This window comes from Narcine bancroftii, chromosome 1 (genome assembly GCF_036971445.1).
Source record: "Narcine bancroftii isolate sNarBan1 chromosome 1, sNarBan1.hap1, whole genome shotgun sequence".
NCBI lineage: Eukaryota > Metazoa > Chordata > Chondrichthyes > Torpediniformes > Narcinidae > Narcine > Narcine bancroftii.
This window is the reverse complement of record NC_091469.1, coordinates 276,166,425-276,186,502: the sequence shown is the minus strand read 5'-3', so window position 1 is coordinate 276,186,502 and position 20,078 is coordinate 276,166,425. Positions and strand designations below refer to the sequence as shown.

General features: G+C 37.5%; 1 protein-coding gene across 4 annotated transcripts in view; it reads right to left on the bottom strand.

Moving 5' to 3' along the window:
* LOC138744153 (uncharacterized protein C11orf24 homolog) overlaps nucleotides 1-20,078 on the bottom strand; it is a 117,353-nt gene that overhangs the window by 33,777 nt on the left and 63,498 nt on the right. The window contains exon 1 of one of the 4 annotated variants that reach the window (XM_069899858.1): nucleotides 12,551-12,991. The exons of 1 other annotated variant lie outside the window; for it this stretch is intronic. In XM_069899858.1, coding sequence (XP_069755959.1) covers nucleotides 12,551-12,599 — 49 coding nt within the window. In that variant the 5' untranslated portion in view covers nucleotides 12,600-12,991. Of the gene's footprint in view, nucleotides 1-724; nucleotides 750-12,550; nucleotides 12,992-20,078 lie in introns of those variants that run through there. 2 more of the 4 variants (XM_069899801.1, XM_069899851.1) reach the window with 2 other exon arrangements.

The window sequence follows — 20,078 nt, the reverse complement described above, 5'->3', positions numbered from 1 at the left end:
TCTGCTGTTTCTTGGCAGTATCTACAAATGATCTATAAAACCTGCTCATATCAGATAAGATCAGATACCATTTATAGTCATGAAATAAAAAAGAAATGTAATACAGTTGAAGCCCCATTATCCAAAATTCAATCAACCAGGAACTTAAATAACTAGCCAAAAAAAAAGGAAATAAATAAAAAGATTGGGCAGATGGACCCTGCAGTGGATCGCTGAGACTTCGCTGGACACGTGCAGGTTTGCCCCACTGAACTAGGAATGGCCCTCAATGGGCACGCATTCTTTTCACTGTCACCACTTGCGCGGAGGTGAGCCAAGTTGTCAGTGCAAGGAAGGTGGACTGAGGGCCTGACCAGGACACTGGCTTGGAGGGTGCCAGATTCACAAAAGACTCACCATTAACACCTCTTACAGTTAGAGAAAGAGAAGCAAAAGAGAGTCCCCTCAGAGTAACCGAGTGCTTATAGATTCAATTCCAGTACTCCCACAGCCTCTGCGGCACACAACACTCCAGTTCAAACTATTGGCAACCCTTGGCCAGATGCAAACCTCCGACTTGATGAGGAAACTTTCAATACCTAGGGCGCTAAGGGATCCCTTCTTGCCCTCAGCACCTTCTCAAATCCTAATTATGATACTTGGTTCTTATGAACCAATCTCCAGCTTGGTGTGAGTCCTTTGACCTTAAATCACCAGTAGCCCGCAGCCTGTGTGTGCTCCTCACCTTTAAGTCACCAACAGCTCGCCAACTGCGTGTCCTTCAGCTGCTGAGCCCCTTGCTGGTCCGCCATTGTGGTCAATGTCCCTGTATTCAGTTGTATTCTTTTATAGTCTTCTACATTGTCCACAGTTTCACCATCTGGTTAGAGATGTCCAGCCCGAATATCATTCTTCCACCATTGCCCACTGACTTCTAAGGAAAAAAATCAATTCCAAATCCAAACTATCAACTTAGTGTGGATTCAATGGATCTGTACCTTCTGGATCAGCTTACCATGAGGGGCCTAGTCAAATGCCTTACTAAAGTCACCTCCTCAGAAAATTCAGACAAATTTACAAGAAGTGACCTGCCCCACTCAAAGCAATGCTGACTGTACCTAACTTGACAATGCTTTTTCAAATGTGCACAAATCCTATCCCCAAGTACCCTCTCCAATTTCTTCCCTATGACTGATGTAGGGGGTCACAGGTCTCTAATTTCCTGAAGAATTTCCATTTAAAAAAATATATATTTTATTTAAAATCTTCAATCATGTAATTATACAATTTTTATAAACAATGCTTAAACAAACTACATTGAAAAAATATAGTATTTAAACCCCTCCCCCATACCCCCCCCCCACCCTCTTTACAGAACATATAATATGGTAAATATAGAATATAATTAACCTGAAAAAATACACGGATGGAAAAATATGGCTCTGGATTGCATAGAGGGCCAGCTCGCATGCTGGACTCTGAGTTCTTGACCAAATATTGGTTGCTCTCCAGTCCTCCAGGACATAACCTGTTGCTAGTTAGTAAACAAAGATCTTCATCAAGACTTCAGCAATCTCATGTATCTGAGATTACTGAAAGAGATACATCAAATCAGGGCCTGAGAATTTATCTTAAATGTTCTTCACAGATCTTGCACCATCTCTTTCTTTTTTTTAAATTTTTTTATTTTTCACACTGTTAACCAAAATATGTACAAACGTTTCTCATTAAATTTACACAGTGACCTTTTCTCCCTTGTTTCCCCCTTTCCCTCCCTTCCCTCTACCCACCCCCCAAAACCCATTAGTATTCAACATATACAATACAATAAAACAATATCTTCACACAAAGAAAAATAAATTAAAAATGCATCATCTATTTATTACACACTGAATCTAGTCATTTTGTCTTCTTATCATTTTCATTTTAGGGAATGGAGGTTCGAGGCATGCTCTCTCTGATATGTTCCATGTATGGTTCCCAAATTTGATCAAACATTGTGATTTTGATTTTTTTTTTAAATTGTATGTTATTTTTTCCCAATGGAATACATTTATTCATTTCCATGTACCATTGCTGTATACTCATGATCTCTTCCATTTTCCAAGTTGACATTATACATTTTTTTGCTACTACTAAGGCTATCATAATGAATTATTTTTGTGCTTTGTCCAATTTAAGGCCCAATTTTTTACTTCTTATGTTATTTAAAAGAAATATCTCTGGTTCTTTTGGTATGTTATTTTTAAATAATTTTATTTAGTATCTGATTTAGTTCTCCCCAAAACATATTTACCTTTGCACATGTCCAAGTTGCATGCAATGTTGTTCCCATTTCCTTCCCACAGCGAAAATATCTATCTGATAATGGTGAGTCCCATTTTTAAAATTTTTGAGTAATATATATCCTGTGTAACCAATTATACTGTATCATATGTAAACTTGTGTTTATTGTATTCTTCATAGTTCCAGAACATAACTTTTCCCATACTTCATTTTTTATCATTATGTTTAAATCCTTTTCCCACTTCAGGTTAGGTTTATAGTTTATTTCATCATTCTCCTTATCTTGCAGCTTAATGTACATATTCATTATAAATCTTTTAATTATCATTGTATCTGTGATCACAAATTCAAAGTTGCTTCCTTCAGGTAATCTCAAGTTGTTTCACAATTTATCCTTTAAGTAAGCTTTCAATTGATGATATGCAAACATTGTACCGTGAGTTATTCCATATCTGTTCAAACGTTAATAAATTATTTCCCAAAAAACAATTTTCTATTCTTTTGATTCCTTTTCTCTCCCATTCTCTAAAGGAAAGGTTATCTATTGTAAAAGGAATTAGCGAATTTTGCGTCAATAATAATTTTGGTATTTGGTCATTCGTTTTTTTCTTTCTAAGTGGATCTTCTTCCATGTATTAAGTAAATGATGCAATACTGGTGAGTTTTTATATTGCACCAGTTTATCATCCCACTTATAAAGTATATGTTCCAGTACCTTCTGCCTATTTTATCTAGTTCTATCATAGTCCAGTCTGGTTTTTCCCTTGTCTGGTAAAAATCTGATAAATACCTTAATTGGGTGGCTCTATAATAATTTCTAAAATTTGGTAACTGCAAACCACCTTGATTATACCTCTCTGTTAATTTATCTAATGCTACCCTTGGTTTCTTCCCTTTCCACAAGAATTTCCTTATTGTTCTCTTTAGTTCATTAAAAAAAAATTCTGTTAAGGGAATTGGTAACATTTGAAATAAGTATTGTATCCTTGGGAACACGTTCATTTTAATGCAGTTTACCCTCCCTATCAACGTTAGTAGTAATTCTTTCCAATGTTCTAAGTCTTCCTGCAATTTCTTTATTAGTGGTTTATAATTTAGTTTGTACAAGTGGCTTAAATTATTATCTAACCTGATCCCTAGGTATCGGATTGCTTGTGTTTGCCATTTAAATGGGGATTTTTTTTTTTAAATTCTGTATAATCTGCGTTACTCACTTCACCTCTACATCACCTTTGTTGACCTCACCAAAGCCTTCGACACCGTGAGCAGGAAAGGGCTTTGGCAAATACTAGAGCGCATCGGATGTCCCCCAAAGTTCCTCAACATGATTATCCAACTGCACGAAAACCAACAAGGTCGGGTCAGATACAGCAATGAGCTCTCTGAACCCTTCTCCATTAACAATGGCGTGAAGCAAGGCTGTGTTCTCGCACCAACCCTCTTTTCAATCTTCTTCAGCATGATGCTGAACCAAGCCATGAAAGACCCCAACAATGAAGACGCTGTTTACATCCGGTACCGCACGGATGGCAGTCTCTTCAATCTGAGGCGCCTGCAAGCTCACACCAAGACACAAGAGAAACTTGTCCGTGAACTACTCTTTGCAGACGATGCCGCTTTAGTTGCCCATTCAGAGCCAGCTCTTCAGCGCTTGACGTCCTGCTTTGTGGAAACTGCCAAAATGTTTGGCCTGGAAGTCAGTCTGAAGAAAACTGAGGTCCTCCATCAGCCAGCTCCCCACCATGACTACCAGCCCCCCCACATCTCCATCGGGCACACAAAACTCAAAACGGTCAACCAGTTTACCTATCTCGGCTGCACCATTTCATCAGATGCAAGGATCGACAATGAGATAGACAACAGACTCGCCAAGGCAAATAGTGCCTTTGGAAGACTACACAAAAGAGTCTAGAAAAACAACCAACTGAAAAACCTCACAAAGATAAGCGTATACAGAGCTGTTGTCATACCCACACTCCTGTTCGGCTCCGAATCATGGGTCCTCTACCGGCATCACCTACGGCTCCTAGAACGCTTCCACCAGCGTTGTCTCCGCTCCATCCTCAACATCCATTGGAGCGCTTTCATCCCTAACGTCGAAGTACTCAAGATGGCAGAGGTCGACAGCATCGAGTCCACGCTGCTGAAGATCCAGCTGCACTGGATGGGTCACGTCTCCAGAATGGAGGACCATCGCCTTCCCAAGATCGTGTTATATGGCGAGCTCTCCACTGGCCACCGTGACAGAGGTGCATCAAAGAAAAGGTACAAGGACTGCCTAAAGAAATCTCTTGGTACCTGCCACATTGACCACCGCCAGTGGGCTGATATCGCCTCAAACCGTGCATCTTGGCGCCTCACAGTTTGGCAGGCAGCAACCTCCTTTGAAGAAGACCGCAGAGCCCACCTCACTGACAAAATGCAAAGGAGGAAAAACCCAACATCCAACCCCAACCAACCAATTTTCCCCTGCAGCCGCAGAGCCCACCTCACTGACAAAATGCAAAGGAGGAAAAACCCAACACCCAACCCCAACCAACCAATTTTCCCCTGCAGCCGCTGCAACCGTGTCTGTCTGTCCCGCATCGGACTTGTCAGCCACAAACGAGCCTACAGCTGACGTGGACTTTTACCCCCTCCATAAATCTTCGTCCGCGAAGCCAAGCCAAAGAGACAAAGAAGAGACTTCACTTTTATTTCTGTTGATCTTGTACCCTGATATTTCTCCATATTCCTTCAATTTCTTATACAATTCTTTTATTGATATCTCTGGTTCTGTTAAGTATACTATAATGTTGTCTGCAAATAAGCTAATTTTATACTCCTTCTCCTTTATTTTTATTCCTTTAATTTTATTTTCTATTCCTATCAGTTCTGCCAAGGGTTCTATTGCTAAGGCGAATAATGAGGGGGATAGTGGACATCCCTGTCGAGTTGACCTACTTAATTTAAATTGATTTGATACATATCCATTTACTGCTACTTTCACTAATGGTCCATTATATAATGCTTTAATCCAATTTATATATTTTTCTGGTAGACTGAACTTCTGTAATACTTTAAATAAGCCGTTCCACTCTACTCTGTAAAAAGCATTTTCTGCGTCTAAAGCAACAGCTGCTGTTGGTTTCTTATTTCTTGAACTGCATGAATTAGATTAATAAGTTTACAGACATTGTCCGCAGTTCGTCTTTTCTTAATAAATCCAGTTTGATCTTGTTTTACTATTTTTGGTACACAGTCGACCAATCTGTTTGCTAATAATTTTGCTATTATCTTATAATCTGAGTTAAGTAGAGATATTGGTCTATATGATGATGGTGTTAATGGATCCTTCTCCGTCTTTGGTATTACTGTAATTATTGCTGTCTGACATGAATCTGGCAAGTTTATTGCTGTCTGACATGAATCTGGCAAGTTTTGTGTTTCTTTTACTTGGTTCATTACTTCCAGGAGAAGAGGAATTAATAACTGTTTAAATGTTTTATAAAATTCTATTGGAAATCCATCCTCTCCTGGTGTTTTATTGTTTGGCAGCTTTTTTTAATATATCTTGTACTTCCTCTATTTCAAATGGTTTTATTAGTTTGTTTTGTTCCTCTTCATGCAATTTCGGCAGTTCAATTTTAGCTAAAAATTCCTCTATTTTGTCATCTTTCTCTCGTTCTCAGTTTGGTATAATTGTTCATAAAATTCCTTTAAATTTTCATTAATCTCTGTTGGATTATATGTTATTTGTTTGTCCTTTTTCCTTGATGCCAGTATCATTCTTTTAGCTTGTTCGGTTTTAAGTTGCCAGGCTAATATTTTGTGTTTTTTCTCCCAGTTCATAATACATTTGCTTTGTTTTCATTATGTTCTTCTCCACCTTATACGTTTGTAATGTTTCATATTTTATTTTTTGTCTGCCAATTCTCTCCTTTTCATTGTATCATCCCTTTTTACCAATTCCTTTTCTGTACTTACTATCTCCCTTTCCAACTGCTCTGTTTCCCGATTGTAATCCTTTTTCATCTTAGTCACATAACTTATTATCTGCCCTCTACTGAAGGCTTTCATTGCATCCCATAATATAAATTTATCTTTCATTGATTCTGTGTTTATTTCAAAATATGTTTCAATTTGGTGTTCAATAAACTCCCTAAATTCCTGCCTTTTAAGTAGCATGGAGTTTAACCTCCATCTATATGTTCTTAGTGGGATGTCCTCTAGTTCTATTGTTAATAACAGGGGTAAATGATCTGATGGTAGTCTAGCTTTATACTCAGTTTTCCAAACTCTCCCTTGCATATGGGCTGACAATAAAAACATATCAATCCATGAGTAAGTTTTGTGCCTACTTGAATAATATAAATATTTCTTCTCTCTTTGGTGCTGCCTCCTCCATATATCCGTAATTTTCATTTCCTGAATTGATTTAACCATAAATTTGGCTACTTTATTCTTATTACTTGTCTTTTGTCCAGTTTTATCCAACATTGGGTCCAAAGGTTAAAATCTCCTCCTATCAATATTTCCTTGTGTGTCTGCAATCTTCAAAAAAATATCCTGCATAAACTTTTGATCCTCCTCATTAGGCGCATATATATTGAGCAAATTCCAAAATTCTGAGTATATCTGACATTTTATCATTACATTCCTCCCTGCTGAATCTAGTATTTCCTCCTCTATTTTAATTGGTACATTTTTGTTAAATAGTATGGCTACACCCCTAGCTCTTGAATTATAAGATGCTGCCGCTATGTGTCCTACCCAGTCTCTCTTTAATTTGTTATGTTCGGTTCAGTTAGATGTGTTTCCTCTATATCTATTTTTTCCTTCAATAAATTTAGTAACCTCTTCCTTTTGATTTGGTTATGTATTCCATTAATGTTTATAGTCATATAGTTCAACATGGCCATCTTAAATCTTGCTTATATTTCTTTTCCACCTCCATCCCCCTTTTCCCCATTTTCATTTCTTTGTTTTCTCTTATTAGACTTAATGTACGACAACACATTTAAGACATAAAGTACCCTCACAGTTCCCACACTCATTATACCTTAATCCTAGAAGTTCCCTCCCTCTCTGAGTTGCCCCTTATCCCTTGCCGGGCAACCACAATTCCCATTTTCATTGGCTTGTGATCTTACTCGCAGCGTCAACTGATTTTGCAGTGACAGTTCTTCCTTTTTCCCCCAGCCCTCCCCAGAAAACACTTCTTTTTTTAATAAACACATATAACAAAGCTCTCTCTTTTTTCCACCCTTACTTCCTTCCTTCCCTTCCATTTTCCCCTTTAGTTCTTTACATATACATTGTTTTTACATCTTTAGATATACTTTATCGCTGTTCTTCATTCTTATTACACCTCTTCATCTCTTCTTCTGTCCTGCAAATGTTTTGTGAATTCTAGCGCTTCCTCTGGATCCGAGAACAGTCATTTTTGCTTCCCGGGTATAAATATTTTAAGCACAGCTGGATGTCTTAACATGAATTTGTAACCTTTTTCCCATAAAATCGTTTTCGCTGTATTAAACTCCTTCCTCCTCTTTAAGAGTTCAAAACTTATGTCTGGGTAAAAAAATATTTTGACCCTTGTATTCCAATGGTTTATTATCTTCTCTAACTTTATTCCTTGCCCCTTCCAGTATGTTTTCTCTTGTATATCTCAAAATATTTACTAAGATGGGTCTTGGTTTTTTATGTACCTGTGGTTTCGGAGCTAGTGCTCTGTCAGCCCTTTCTATTTCCATTTCTTCCTATATTTCTGTCGTTCCCAGGACCTTTGGGATCCATCCTTTTAGAAATTTATTCATGTCTGTGCTTTCTTCGCCCTCCTTCAGGCCCACTATTTTTATGTTGTTTAGTCTTCTATAATTTTCCAACATATCAATTTTCTGAGATAACAACTCTTGCATCTCTTTAATTTTTTTGCCACTTTCTTCCAATTTTTATCTTAAGTCATTTACTTCCATTTCTACAGCTGTTTCCCGCTCTTCCACATTCTCTATTCTTTTCACCATTTCTGTCATTACCAGTTCTAACCTTTGCATTTTATCTTCTGTTCTTTTCATTTTCCTTTTAATTGCATTAAATTCTAATGATAACCATTCTTTTAATGACCTTATTTGCTCTTCAAAAAAAAACTTTATAATCTGTCCATCAGTTTTTCCTTCTGTTTCTCTTTGTCCATCTGTTTTACCTTCTTTTTCTCTGTGAAGATCTTGGTCTTCTTCTTCTTCCTGAAGATCTTGGTCTTCTTCTTCTTCCTCTTCTTCTGTGTCTGTACCTGTGTTTGTGTCTTCTTCTCTTCTTTGTGTCTATGTGTCTTCTGTTTTTCCTGTTGATCTGCTTGCATCTCTTTGTCAGGCCTCTTCTTGCTGCTCCTCCCCTCTTGGGCTACTCCTCTGTGATGCCTCCTGCCATTGCTCTTCTTGCCGGTCATCTCTCCGTCTCTCTCCCATGTTGCTCCCTTCTCTGCTGCCTTTCTCATCCTCCAGATGAGCACCCTGGTGTCGGGCGTCCCTCAGCTGTTCACCTTGCGGCTGCCTGCTCCTCTGCTGAGCCCCCCTCCGACCGGTGTCCTCTTTTTCCCTTATTTCCGTTGGTTGCGCACTTCTGTTTGGCTCCGAGAGCCATTTTTGAAGTCCACCGGCAGGTGAGTCGTGACTCCGCAGGGCAGGCACTGGCCTCGGGCGCTCTTCGCCACTACAGCGCCCTGTTCCTTCATGCAGATAAGGCCTTCTTCCTCGGCAATTTTTCTACTTCTTTTATTCCAGTTGTTTTTATTTTCTCCTTCTTGGATGCCATCCTTTCTTTTCTCTGTAACTTTATCTTCTAGTTCTTATGATTTATTTTTGTTACACTTTGTCTTTTTCTAATTTTTTCCTGTTTTCCTGGAGAGGGCTGGTTTTCCCGACCAGCCACTAGTCCATCACGTGACTCTGCACCACCTCTTTCTTGACCTCAAAATGACTCAACACATTATTCTTTGCAGTACATTACCATTCTACATATCTTTTTCATTTTTACATTGCTTACTCAAGAGAGGACCCTAAGAGTTGCTGAAAACCTTCAACTCAGTGAAAGATGCACTTTGTTCTGCCCAAGACTTACTACTTTGGAAGGGCAATAAGGTCTTATTTGCCAAGGGGCACACTAAGATTAGTGTGAACCTATTTCACAGTTTGCAAGTACAGGTGCCTAACCTTTTATCCAGAATTGTCCAGACCGCACACCTGCCGTTGTTTGGAATCGTCTGGATTTCGGAATCACTTTAAGTAAATGCAATGTTTCAAAATCATGCGTGCAAAAAAAATCACATAAAACAGAGGGTGCAGGGAGTTAAATTAATTTAGATAAATAAAGACCATGATATCAGTCACATTTTTTTAATTTTAAAGTTAAACTTCAAAATAAAACTGGCACAGTCATCTCAAACAGTGCAAATACAGTAAACGCATATAACATTGTGTCAGAATCAACTCTTTTTAAAAGACTTCTTCCAGTGTCGCCTGTTTAATGAAGAGGTTTCTGACTAAGCAGTCTCTCTTTAATTGAATAAACAGCCATAATCTCATGGTCACTGATAAGTGAGTGTTGTTCCATCCCACCAATTCACTGATCGCACTTTTTAACCACATCCTCAATGAGCATTTTTTCACCTGTGTGCACAATATCTTCGTCACGACTCTCCACATGCTTATCGGTATGTAACACCATTTCACCAATTTCTCCATCACTCAAGGAATGCACAATAGGTGCATCATTGTCAATGTTCAGTACTTCTTTGATGTCAGCTGCCTTTAATGTGTTTACATTTTCTGCTGTAGCACTTATAGCTTAGGCAGAGGTTAGCAATCATTTTCCTTTCATTACTGACAGGTAAACTTTCAAAGTCTTCACCTCTTGGCTCATTTTTATCAAATATTGTTGATGGCCAAAGTCTATACCAAGCATGTTTTAATGTTGCTTCAGTTACATTTCTCCATACATTAACAAGAGCATAAACTGAATACTTTAGAGTGAAAGTTTTCAAGAAGTCTTTAATGCATCTGCCTCTGTTAACTGCATAGAGCATGCAGTTCAGAAAAAAAGTCCTTGTAGTTGCTCTTCATTGACTGTAAAATTCTTTGGTCCCAAGGCTGTATTAATGATGTAACATTGTGGGGAAGGTAAATGCCGAACACATTATTTCTCACAAGAACTTCAGCAGGAGAATGCACAGAGCAATTGTCTCGGAGCAATAAAGTTTTGCAGTTTTCTTCCAGGCCAGCCTCCGTACAATGTGCGCGTGCAGCCAGTATGAAGTGGTTATTGAACCAATCATTAAAAAGTTCTTTGTGGAATTTAAGAGCTTGTTTCATTACAAGCAGACCAGTCAGTGGCATATGTTCACTTCTTCTTTGTTGCACCCACTCAATAAAGCACTGTCAATATCTACATGTTTTGCCCTGTGTAAAGTTTTCCTTTTATTCATCAGTCTGTGGTCATCACTCTCACTGTAAAACTTCAACAACTGTTCTTTCCATTTTCTCAAATCCTATATGGTGGACAAACCCACACCATAATCTTCCGATAGATGACACAAAGATACACCACAATCAAGCTTCCACAATAATTCCACCTTCTGCGCAATCGATAATGAAAGATGCTTCCTTTTCTGCTTATCACTGCTACTCAAAGGGGACACTGCAGCTCTCTTTACCATGTTCATAAGCTTCACAGATCTTAACTATAATTTTGTTTACAAATAGGAAGAATCTGGGAAGTGAATAACTTAGACCAGAACATTTTATTTTGCATCAGTACCAACTTCAACAGTAACAGGTTACCTAATAATAAGGGAACATCATGACATCAGCTCTAGGAATGCCTAAATTAGCATAATTTTTCAAAAGGAAGTGGTATCCAATATTACAGGCTGAACCAGAAAAGCATCATCCATATTTACAGATAGTTTTTTTTTAATTTAAACATGATTCAGAGGGCTTTAATAGATAAATGTACAAAATGATTTGAGGCATGGAATTCATGAAAGTCACTAGTTCAAAGCTTAATCTTTTAAAATGTTGATTCTGGTCTAAACAACCTTGAGCCAAAATCTCACTTTGCAATAAAAAACAAATGTATATGGAATTCAGCTATGAAACTCTTCTTATATCAAATATATGAAACATCATCCCACCCATGCATAATAACCATTTGGGTGCAACTCTATTCCCAGACAATGACTCTGGATCAACTCAATACTGTACTTACTGCAAAGAGTGCAGAAAAGTAAGGAAAAGGACAGATTCTGTTGAAGACATTCAAGACACTGCTTTCATTCCAAATCCAATTTATAAAAGAGAACAAACAATCTGCTGGAAGAATTCAGTAAGTCATGCAACATCATTGTGGTAAAGGAACTGTTTGTATTCAAAGCGTCATCAGTTTCTTCTCACCCCACTGATGCTGCTCAACTTGGTTAATTCCTCGTGTCAACCCAAGTCAGGAGATCAGTTTAACTGCAAATAAGGCACCATCCAATGATCCAAGATCCAATGAAAATCATGTCGCATTTCACACTAATTTGGTGAAGCCAATTACAATGTACAAAGAACACGAGATAAAGTATTGCAGTGGGAATGCTCCACTTTTCAATAAGATCATGAAGGATTGATGCTGGCATGCATGTACAAGGCTCTAAAAGGGGGAAAAATATTCACAAGTTCATGATGCACAGGATCTCAGATCATCAACCTAAAGGTTAGTGAGCACTCAGTAAATATATACTGAACTTCAGAATGTCCTTATACTGCAAAACCCTTCTATATCCAAGTACAAAATAGATCTTCCAAAAGAAAACTGCAATAAAAACAGAAAATGCTGGTAAATTTCAATGGGTCAGACAGCAGCCATGGAATGTGAAGGAGTGAAGATTTCAAGTCCGGGACCCTTCAGTCATATTTAGGGATCCCGGGGGCCAGAGACATCAGTTCCCTCCACAGATCCTGCCCGACCTGCTGAGTATTTCCAGCCTTTTCTATTTTTAGATCTGCACTTGTTGCTATCCTGCAAAAGAGGAAAGGGTACAAGACATAATGCTAGAAGGTTAATTTTCGACAGACTGATCCCACATATCACTGGAATTGTCCAATGAGATAAAATCCGAATAATTTTGGCACGTCACCTTCGCATTTCAACAAGAAGGCCTTCTGGTGTGGGTGCAACTCCACCGTTTTTAATGCACCCTTGCTCTATTGCATTTAATTCTTTCACTAGGCCACTTTGAAGTCCCAACTTCTGCTCTCTCACTTACCATGTTGACAGAAATCGAAGCCTTCAGCCTCGGTGAAGACGCACTTCATTCAGCCACGCAAGCAAAGGTAAAGTCCCGGACCACTCCCTCGCTGGCTGTGGTCCGTCAGCCTCTCCAAGAAAGCTTTCGGTTCAGCCAGCCGCGCAAGGGAAAGCTTGCAACGTCATCACATGCCAACACACCGAGGCTCGGCGCAACGGAACAAAGCGCCCCGAAGAAAGAGAATCGGGGGCAACGCGTGGGGCGAGAAGCCTTCGCGACCCCAGTTATCGTTTCACAGCGATTTCATTTGCCACGCGTGATCATTACGTGCATGAATAATAATTGCAGCACGTCTCAGCCGGACGTTGACGCGTGGGCTCCTTCTCCGCTTGGCGTGGCTTTGATCCGCGATGTTCAAGGCTGAAGCTTGACAGGGGAGGAATGGATTAGTTTTGGATTCTCCCGTCCGCTCACCTTAACTGCAAAGACAACGCGCTGAGCAAAATTTATACCCACTCACTCTTTACTGGGGAATGTCAAACGATGACGTTCACAATAAATGTTGCTAAATAATACGACCCTTTTCGGGGTCAATTTAGGATGTGAAATTCACAAATGATGTTACTAAATTATCCGACCCATTTCAGGAACCGACTTCGAAAATCACGCATTTTGCCATCCACCAAAACCAAGGAGCTCATTGTCGACTTTAGGATGGGAAGACCAGAGGTGTAGGTTCCAGTGATTATTTGGAGAATCAGAGGTGGAGAGGGTGAACAAATTTAAATTCGGAGGATCTTTCCTGGACCAAACAAAGCCCTTCAGTGCCGACTTCCTAGGGAGTTTGCAGAGGTTAGGCATGACATCGGAATCCTTGGCAAACTTCTGCAGACGTGGAGTGGAAAGTGTGCTGAGCAGCTGCATCACGACCTGGTATGGGGGTGGGGGGAGAGGGCACCAAAACTTACTAGCGGAAAGCCCACAGGAAAAAAACTTTCCCTTCCCCGAAGAAAATCGACGTGGAACGCTGCCATCAGAGAGCAGCAATGATCATCAAGGATCCACACCACCCAGGACATGTTCTGTTCTCTGCTGCCTCAAGAAAGAGGTTTAGGTACAAGACTAGTACCACCAGGTTCAGGAATAGTTGCTTCCCCTCCACCATCAGACTCAATCAGAGATTCATTTGAGGACTTTATGTTGCACATTTTTTATTGCTGAATTTTTTCTCTGTATTTGCACGGTCAATGTGTTTCCATTTCTTTTGTATATTTTTCTTGAGTACAGTTTACACAACCAATAAATAGAAATTCTGCCTGACTTACAGGAAAATAAAATCTCAGGATTGTATATGATGTCATGTATGTACTCTGACAATAAATCCAAACTTTGAAGAGTTATGCTGTCTTTTTATGCTTTCTTATGACACAAGGACTATTGAATCCTGTTATGAGCCCAGAGCACTCCAAACCCCAGCAGCAATAGATATTCACCAAGATGAATGGTTACTTAAACAGAAGTTGCTTATAATTATCTTTAAACATGAAAACAGAATCACACTTTAACTTATCACTATTGACTTAACCCCTTTCTAATTCTAAGCACACATGTGTGCAAGTTCAGAAAAATTCTTTGGTTCAATCTCACTTCTCATTCCTCCAAGTTCACTGGTTGCAGGCAATTCTTATACTGTGCACAAAATTTAACATTTATAAAGTTCATCAGGCTTTGGTGCTTGAAAGTTAATGGTTACTGCTCAGGAAGGCTTTTGTTGGTTTTCAGAGAGAGATTTGTTGTTCACTGGACACCCACAATTGATTCCTTTTTAATCAGCCACCTCAGCGTCTTTCCGAAGAAACTTGTCCCCTCAGGGTTCTCCAGATGATAACCTCTTTCTTTCAGGTCACCACCGAGTTCCTTTTTGTTTCTCTTGTTTCAAGTGAAACATTAGACAGCCAGTCCTCTCCTCTTGCATGAACCACAAGGGCTTTGACCTGACTGAACTAAGCACTCACAACCTGTCTTCCAAATGGGGTTTTCACAAGCTTGCCAGCTTGTCCTGTTCCAGTCCCAGCTGCTGCTGCTGACTGTAAAACTCCAAAATTAATCTAACCCTCCCCCTCATTGTCCATAACCCCCCCCCCCATTTTTCTTACATCCACATGCCTATCTAAGAGTCTTTTAAATGTCACAATTTGATTAGTTTCAACAACTACTCCTGGCAGTCCATTCTAAGTTACCACCACCCTCTGTATAAAAAGCATACCGTTGACATTTCCCCTCAACTCTCCTTCTCTCATCTTAAATAGATGTCCTTTAACCTCTTGAGAAAAGGGAGAAGCTGTTTGGCAGCAGCACTAACTGCTGCACCAGTACACCGCAGGATAGGAGTGTTAATAATTTACTGTTCACATTTTTCTTTGTTAAATAGAATCTATTAAAAATAAACATTCCTGTAGGTGTGAAATTATTAAACTTGAAATTTCCCTTTGATCATGGTTTGATAACTGATAATATTTTACAAAAAATATTACAATAACCCACATTTCAATTTTACTTTCTCCTCGTATGCTGTCTAACCTATTGAGTGTTTCCAGGATTTTCTGGTTTTATTTCAGGATTCTGTCCTGATTGGTCACAAGATTCACAAGTATCCACTCTCTAACTTCAGCTTTTTTGACTTTTTTATTTGTTGAGATCAACGAGAAAAAACTCCATAATTTTCTGTCATCTCCATCCTCAGCTATTTTAAGTATATTAATAGAAATATAATTATATCCTAGTTGTTCTGGAGGTATCCAATGACAGATGCACCTCAAAACAAAATTGGAAATATGCATTTTCATTTGAATAGTGCTGAGAAAACAGTTCAACATAAATGAACATTTAGGCCAAGGCCTAATGTTACTCTGACCTGTTTAATGTGAGAACTGCATTACATTGTGTCGAATTTATGTTATATCCTTATCAATCCTGTGACTTCTTCAAAATGAATAACAGTCCCTCACAAATCTACTCTTGTGTCTCCAACAACTGAGGAATGTTATAATCTATCCCTTGAAATCTGTTTATTTTGTTCCTTTTAACTTGGCACTTGCTGAAAGTTGTGTACAGATAAATCCAAAATTACTCTCATACTGCATCTCCTGCTGATAATTCACTGTAAAAATTCTCACAAAAAACACCTGATGGAGGTATTGGCAATTCTGCATCCATTGCATCAGCCAGTGTTTTACTAATCAGTTAGGAGTGGAATCAGAATCAGAATCTATTGTCATGAACAAGTCATGAAAATTTTTTTTTTTTTAAATTTTTTTTTTTCACACCATAAATCACGTTAGCCATGATATACACTTTTTCTTTTTCACACATATACAGTGACTTTTTCTCCCCCCCCCCTCCCTCCTCCCAGGCCACCCCCCCACCCCCCCCCCTCTCATCCATTTTAGGTATACAATCTAGGTTGCATTAAGCCAGTCAGACAATGTTGTCATTCAACAAAAATACACCAGAAATTCTACTGAGTCCATTCTTTTCTTCTCTTCTCCTTCCATCAACTTAGGTAATGTTTGTTCCCGGTAGGTTTTCGCTATTGTATTTAATGTAAGGCTCCCATACTTGTTCGAATATTTCAATATTATTTCTTAAACTATATGTTACTTTTTCTAATGGAATACATTTATTCATTTCTATATACCATTGTTGTATTTTCAAATTATCTTCCAATTTCCAGGTTGACATAATACATTTTTTTGCTACGGCTAGGGCTATCTTAACAAATCTTTTTTGTGCATCTTCCAAGTCAATTCCAAATTCTTTATTTTTTATGTTACTTAGGAGAAAGATCTCTGGATTCTTTGGTATATTGTTTTCTGTTATTTTATTTAATATCTGATTGAGATCATCCCAAAATTTTTCTACTTTCTCACATGTCCAGATTGCATGAATTGTTGTTCCCCTTTCTTTTTTACATCGAAAACATCTATCAGATACTGTTGGGTCCCATTTATTTAACTTTTGCGGTGTAATGTATAGTCTGTGTAACCAATTATATTGTATCATACGTAGCCTCGTATTTATTGTATTTTTCATCGTTCCAGAACATAATTTCTCCCATGTTTCCTTTTTTATCTTTATATTTAAATCTTGTTCCCATTTTTGTTTAGTTTTACCATTTGTTTCCTTATTCTCCTTTTCTTGCAGTTTAATATACATATTTGTTATAAATCTTTTGATTAACATTGTATCTGTAATCACATATTCAAGGTTACTTCCCTCTGGTAAACTCAAATTGCTTCCTAATTTATCTTTCAAGTAGGATCTCAGTTGGTAATATGCCAGCGCTGTATCTCCAGTTATATTGTACTTATCTCTCATTTGTTCAAAGGATAAGAATCTACTTCTTGAAAAACAATTTTCTATTCTTTTAATCCCTTTTTTTTCCCATTTTCTAAAGGAAAGGTTGTCTATTGTAAAAGGGAGTAGCTTATTTTGCGTCAATATTAGTTTTGGTAATTGATAATTTGTTTTATTTCTTTCTACATGAATCTTTTTCCAAATATTGAGGAGATGGTGTAATACTGGAGAAGTTCTATGTTGTACCAATTTTTCGTCCCATTTATATAATATGTGTTCAGGTATCTTTTCCCCTATTTTATCTAATTCTAATCTCGTCCAGTCTGGTTTTTCCCTTGTTTGATAAAAATCTGATAGGTATCTTAATTGTGCGGCTCTATAATAATTTTTGAAGTTTGGCAGTTGGTAAGCCTCCTTGTTTATACATTCTGTTAATTTATCTAGTGCTATCCTCGGTTTCCCCCCTCTCCATAAAAATTTCCTTATTATTTTCTTTAACTCTTTGAAGAATTTTTCTGTCAGTTGTATTGGCAATGCCTGAAATTAGTATAGTATCCTTGGAAAAATGTTCATTTTAATACAGTTTATCCTTCCTATCAGTGTTAGTGGTAGCTCTTTCCAATGCTCTAAATCGTCCTGTAATTTTTTCATTAGTGGATTGTAATTGAGTTTATATAATTGGCCTAGATTTTTGTTTATTTGTACACCTAGGTATCTTATTGCCTGCATTTGCCATCTGAATGGGGATTCCTTCTTAAATTTTGAGAAATCCGCGTTATTCATAGGCATTGCTTCACTTTTATTTACATTTATCTTGTATTCCGACACTTCTCCATATTCCTTCAATTTCTTATATAATTCTTTTATTGATAGTTCTGGTTCTGTTAAGTACACTATCACATCATCCGCAAATAGACTGATTTTATATTCCCTGTCTTTTATTTTTATTCCTTTTATATTATTATCTATTCTTATCAATTCTGCTAGTGGTTCTATAGCTAGCGCAAACAATAACGGTGATAGTGGGCATCCCTGCCGCGTTGACCTGCTTAAGTTAAATTGCTTTGATACATGCCCATTTACTGTCACTTTCGCTAACGGTCCCTTATATAATGCTTTAATCCAATTAATATACTTCTCCGGTAAACTGAATTTTTGCAATACTTTGAACAAATAATTCCATTCTACTCTGTCGAAGGCCTTCTCTGCGTCTAAAGCAACTGCTACTGCAGGTGCTTTATTTCCTTCTACTGCATGAATTAAGTTAATAAATTTACAAATATTGTCTGTTGTGCGTCTTTTTTTGATAAATCCAGTTTGGTCTAAATTTACCATTTTCGGTACCTGTTCTGCTAATCTGTTTGCTAATAGTTTAGCTATTATCTTATAATCTGTGTTTAGCAAAGATATTGGTCTATATGACGCTGGTGAGAGTGGATGTTTCCCTTGTTTTAGTATCACTGTAATTATTGCTGTTTTACATGAATCTGGTAAGTTTTGTGTCTCATCAATCTGGTTGATTACATCCAGGAGGGGCGGTATTAATAGGTCTTTAAATGTTTTGTAGAATTCTATTGGGAGTCCATCCTCTCCTGGTGTCTTATTATTTGGTAATTTTTTTATTATCTCTTGTATTTCTACTGTTCCAAATGGTTCTGTTAATTTATTTTGTTCCTCTATTTGTAGTTTTGGTAGTTAAATTTTAGTCAAAAATTCATCTATTTACCCTTCTTTCCCTTCGTTTTCAGTTCGGTATAATTGTTCATAGAATTCTCTGAAGTTTTCCTTAATTTCTTTCGGATTATATGTAACTTGTTTGTCTTTTTTCCTTGTTGCCAATACCATTTTCTTAGTTTGCTCTGTCTTAAGCTGCCATGCTAAGATTTTGTGTGTTTTTTCACCTAGTTCATAATATTTCTGTTTTGTCTTCATTATATTCTTCTACACCTTATATGTTTGTAATGTTTCATATTTTATTTTTTTATCCGCCAATTCTCTTCTTTTAGTTGTATCTTCCTTCATTGCTAATTTTTTTTCTATGTTTACTATTTCCCTATCCAACTGCTCTGTTTCCTGATTGTAGTCCTTCTTCATCTTGGTTACATAACTTATTATTTGCCCTCTAATGAATGCTTTCATTGCGTCCCATAGTATAAACTTATCTTCCACTGATTCCGTATTTACTTCAAAATACATTTTTAATTGTTTTTCAATAAATTCTCTAAAATCCTGTCTTTTAAGTAGCATGGGGTTTAATCTCCATTTATACATTCTTGGAGGGATGTCCTCTAGCTTTACTGTCAGTATTAAGGGTGAATGGTCCGATAGCATTCTCACTTTATATTCTGTTTTTCTTACTCTATCCTGCATACTAGCTGATAACAAAAATAGGTCTATTCTTGAGTATGTTTTATGTCTAGTCGAGTAGTATGAGTATTCCTTTTCTTTTGGGTTTTGTTTCCTCCATATGTCCACAAGTTTCATTTCTTGCATTGATTTAATTATAAATTTGGTTACTTTGTTCTTCCTGTTAATTTTTTTCCCCGTTTTATCCATATTTGGATCCAAATTCAGATTGAAATCCCCTCCTATTAGTATGTTCCCTTGCGTATTAGCTACCTTCGAAAAGATATCTTGCATAAACTTTTGATCTTCTTCGTTAGGTGAATATATATTAAGTAGATTCCAATGCTCCGAATATATCTGACATTTTATCATAACATATCTCCCTGCTGGATCTATTATTTCCTCTTCTATTTTAAATGGCACATTTTTGCTAATTAATATAGCCACTCCTCTTGCTTTTGAATTATACGATGCTGCTGTTACATGTCCTACCCAATCTCTCTTTAATTACTTGTGCTCCAATTCAGTTAAGTGTGTTTCTTGGACAAATGCTATATCTATTTTTTCCTTTTTCAGTAAATTTAGTAGTTTCTTCCTTTTAATTTGGTTATGTATTCCATTAATATTTAAAGTCATATAGTTCAGCGTAGCCATTTTATATTTTGTTTATCTTCTCTTTCCGTTTTTCCATCATTACCTTTCCTCCTTTTCCATTTCTGTTTTCTTATTTTCAACTCTTTACAAGACAACATTCCTACAACATCCAACATTTTCCTTATTCTCCTATTTCTATCTTATTTATCCCCAATCTCCCCTTCCCCTCCTGAGTTGTCCTTTATCCCTT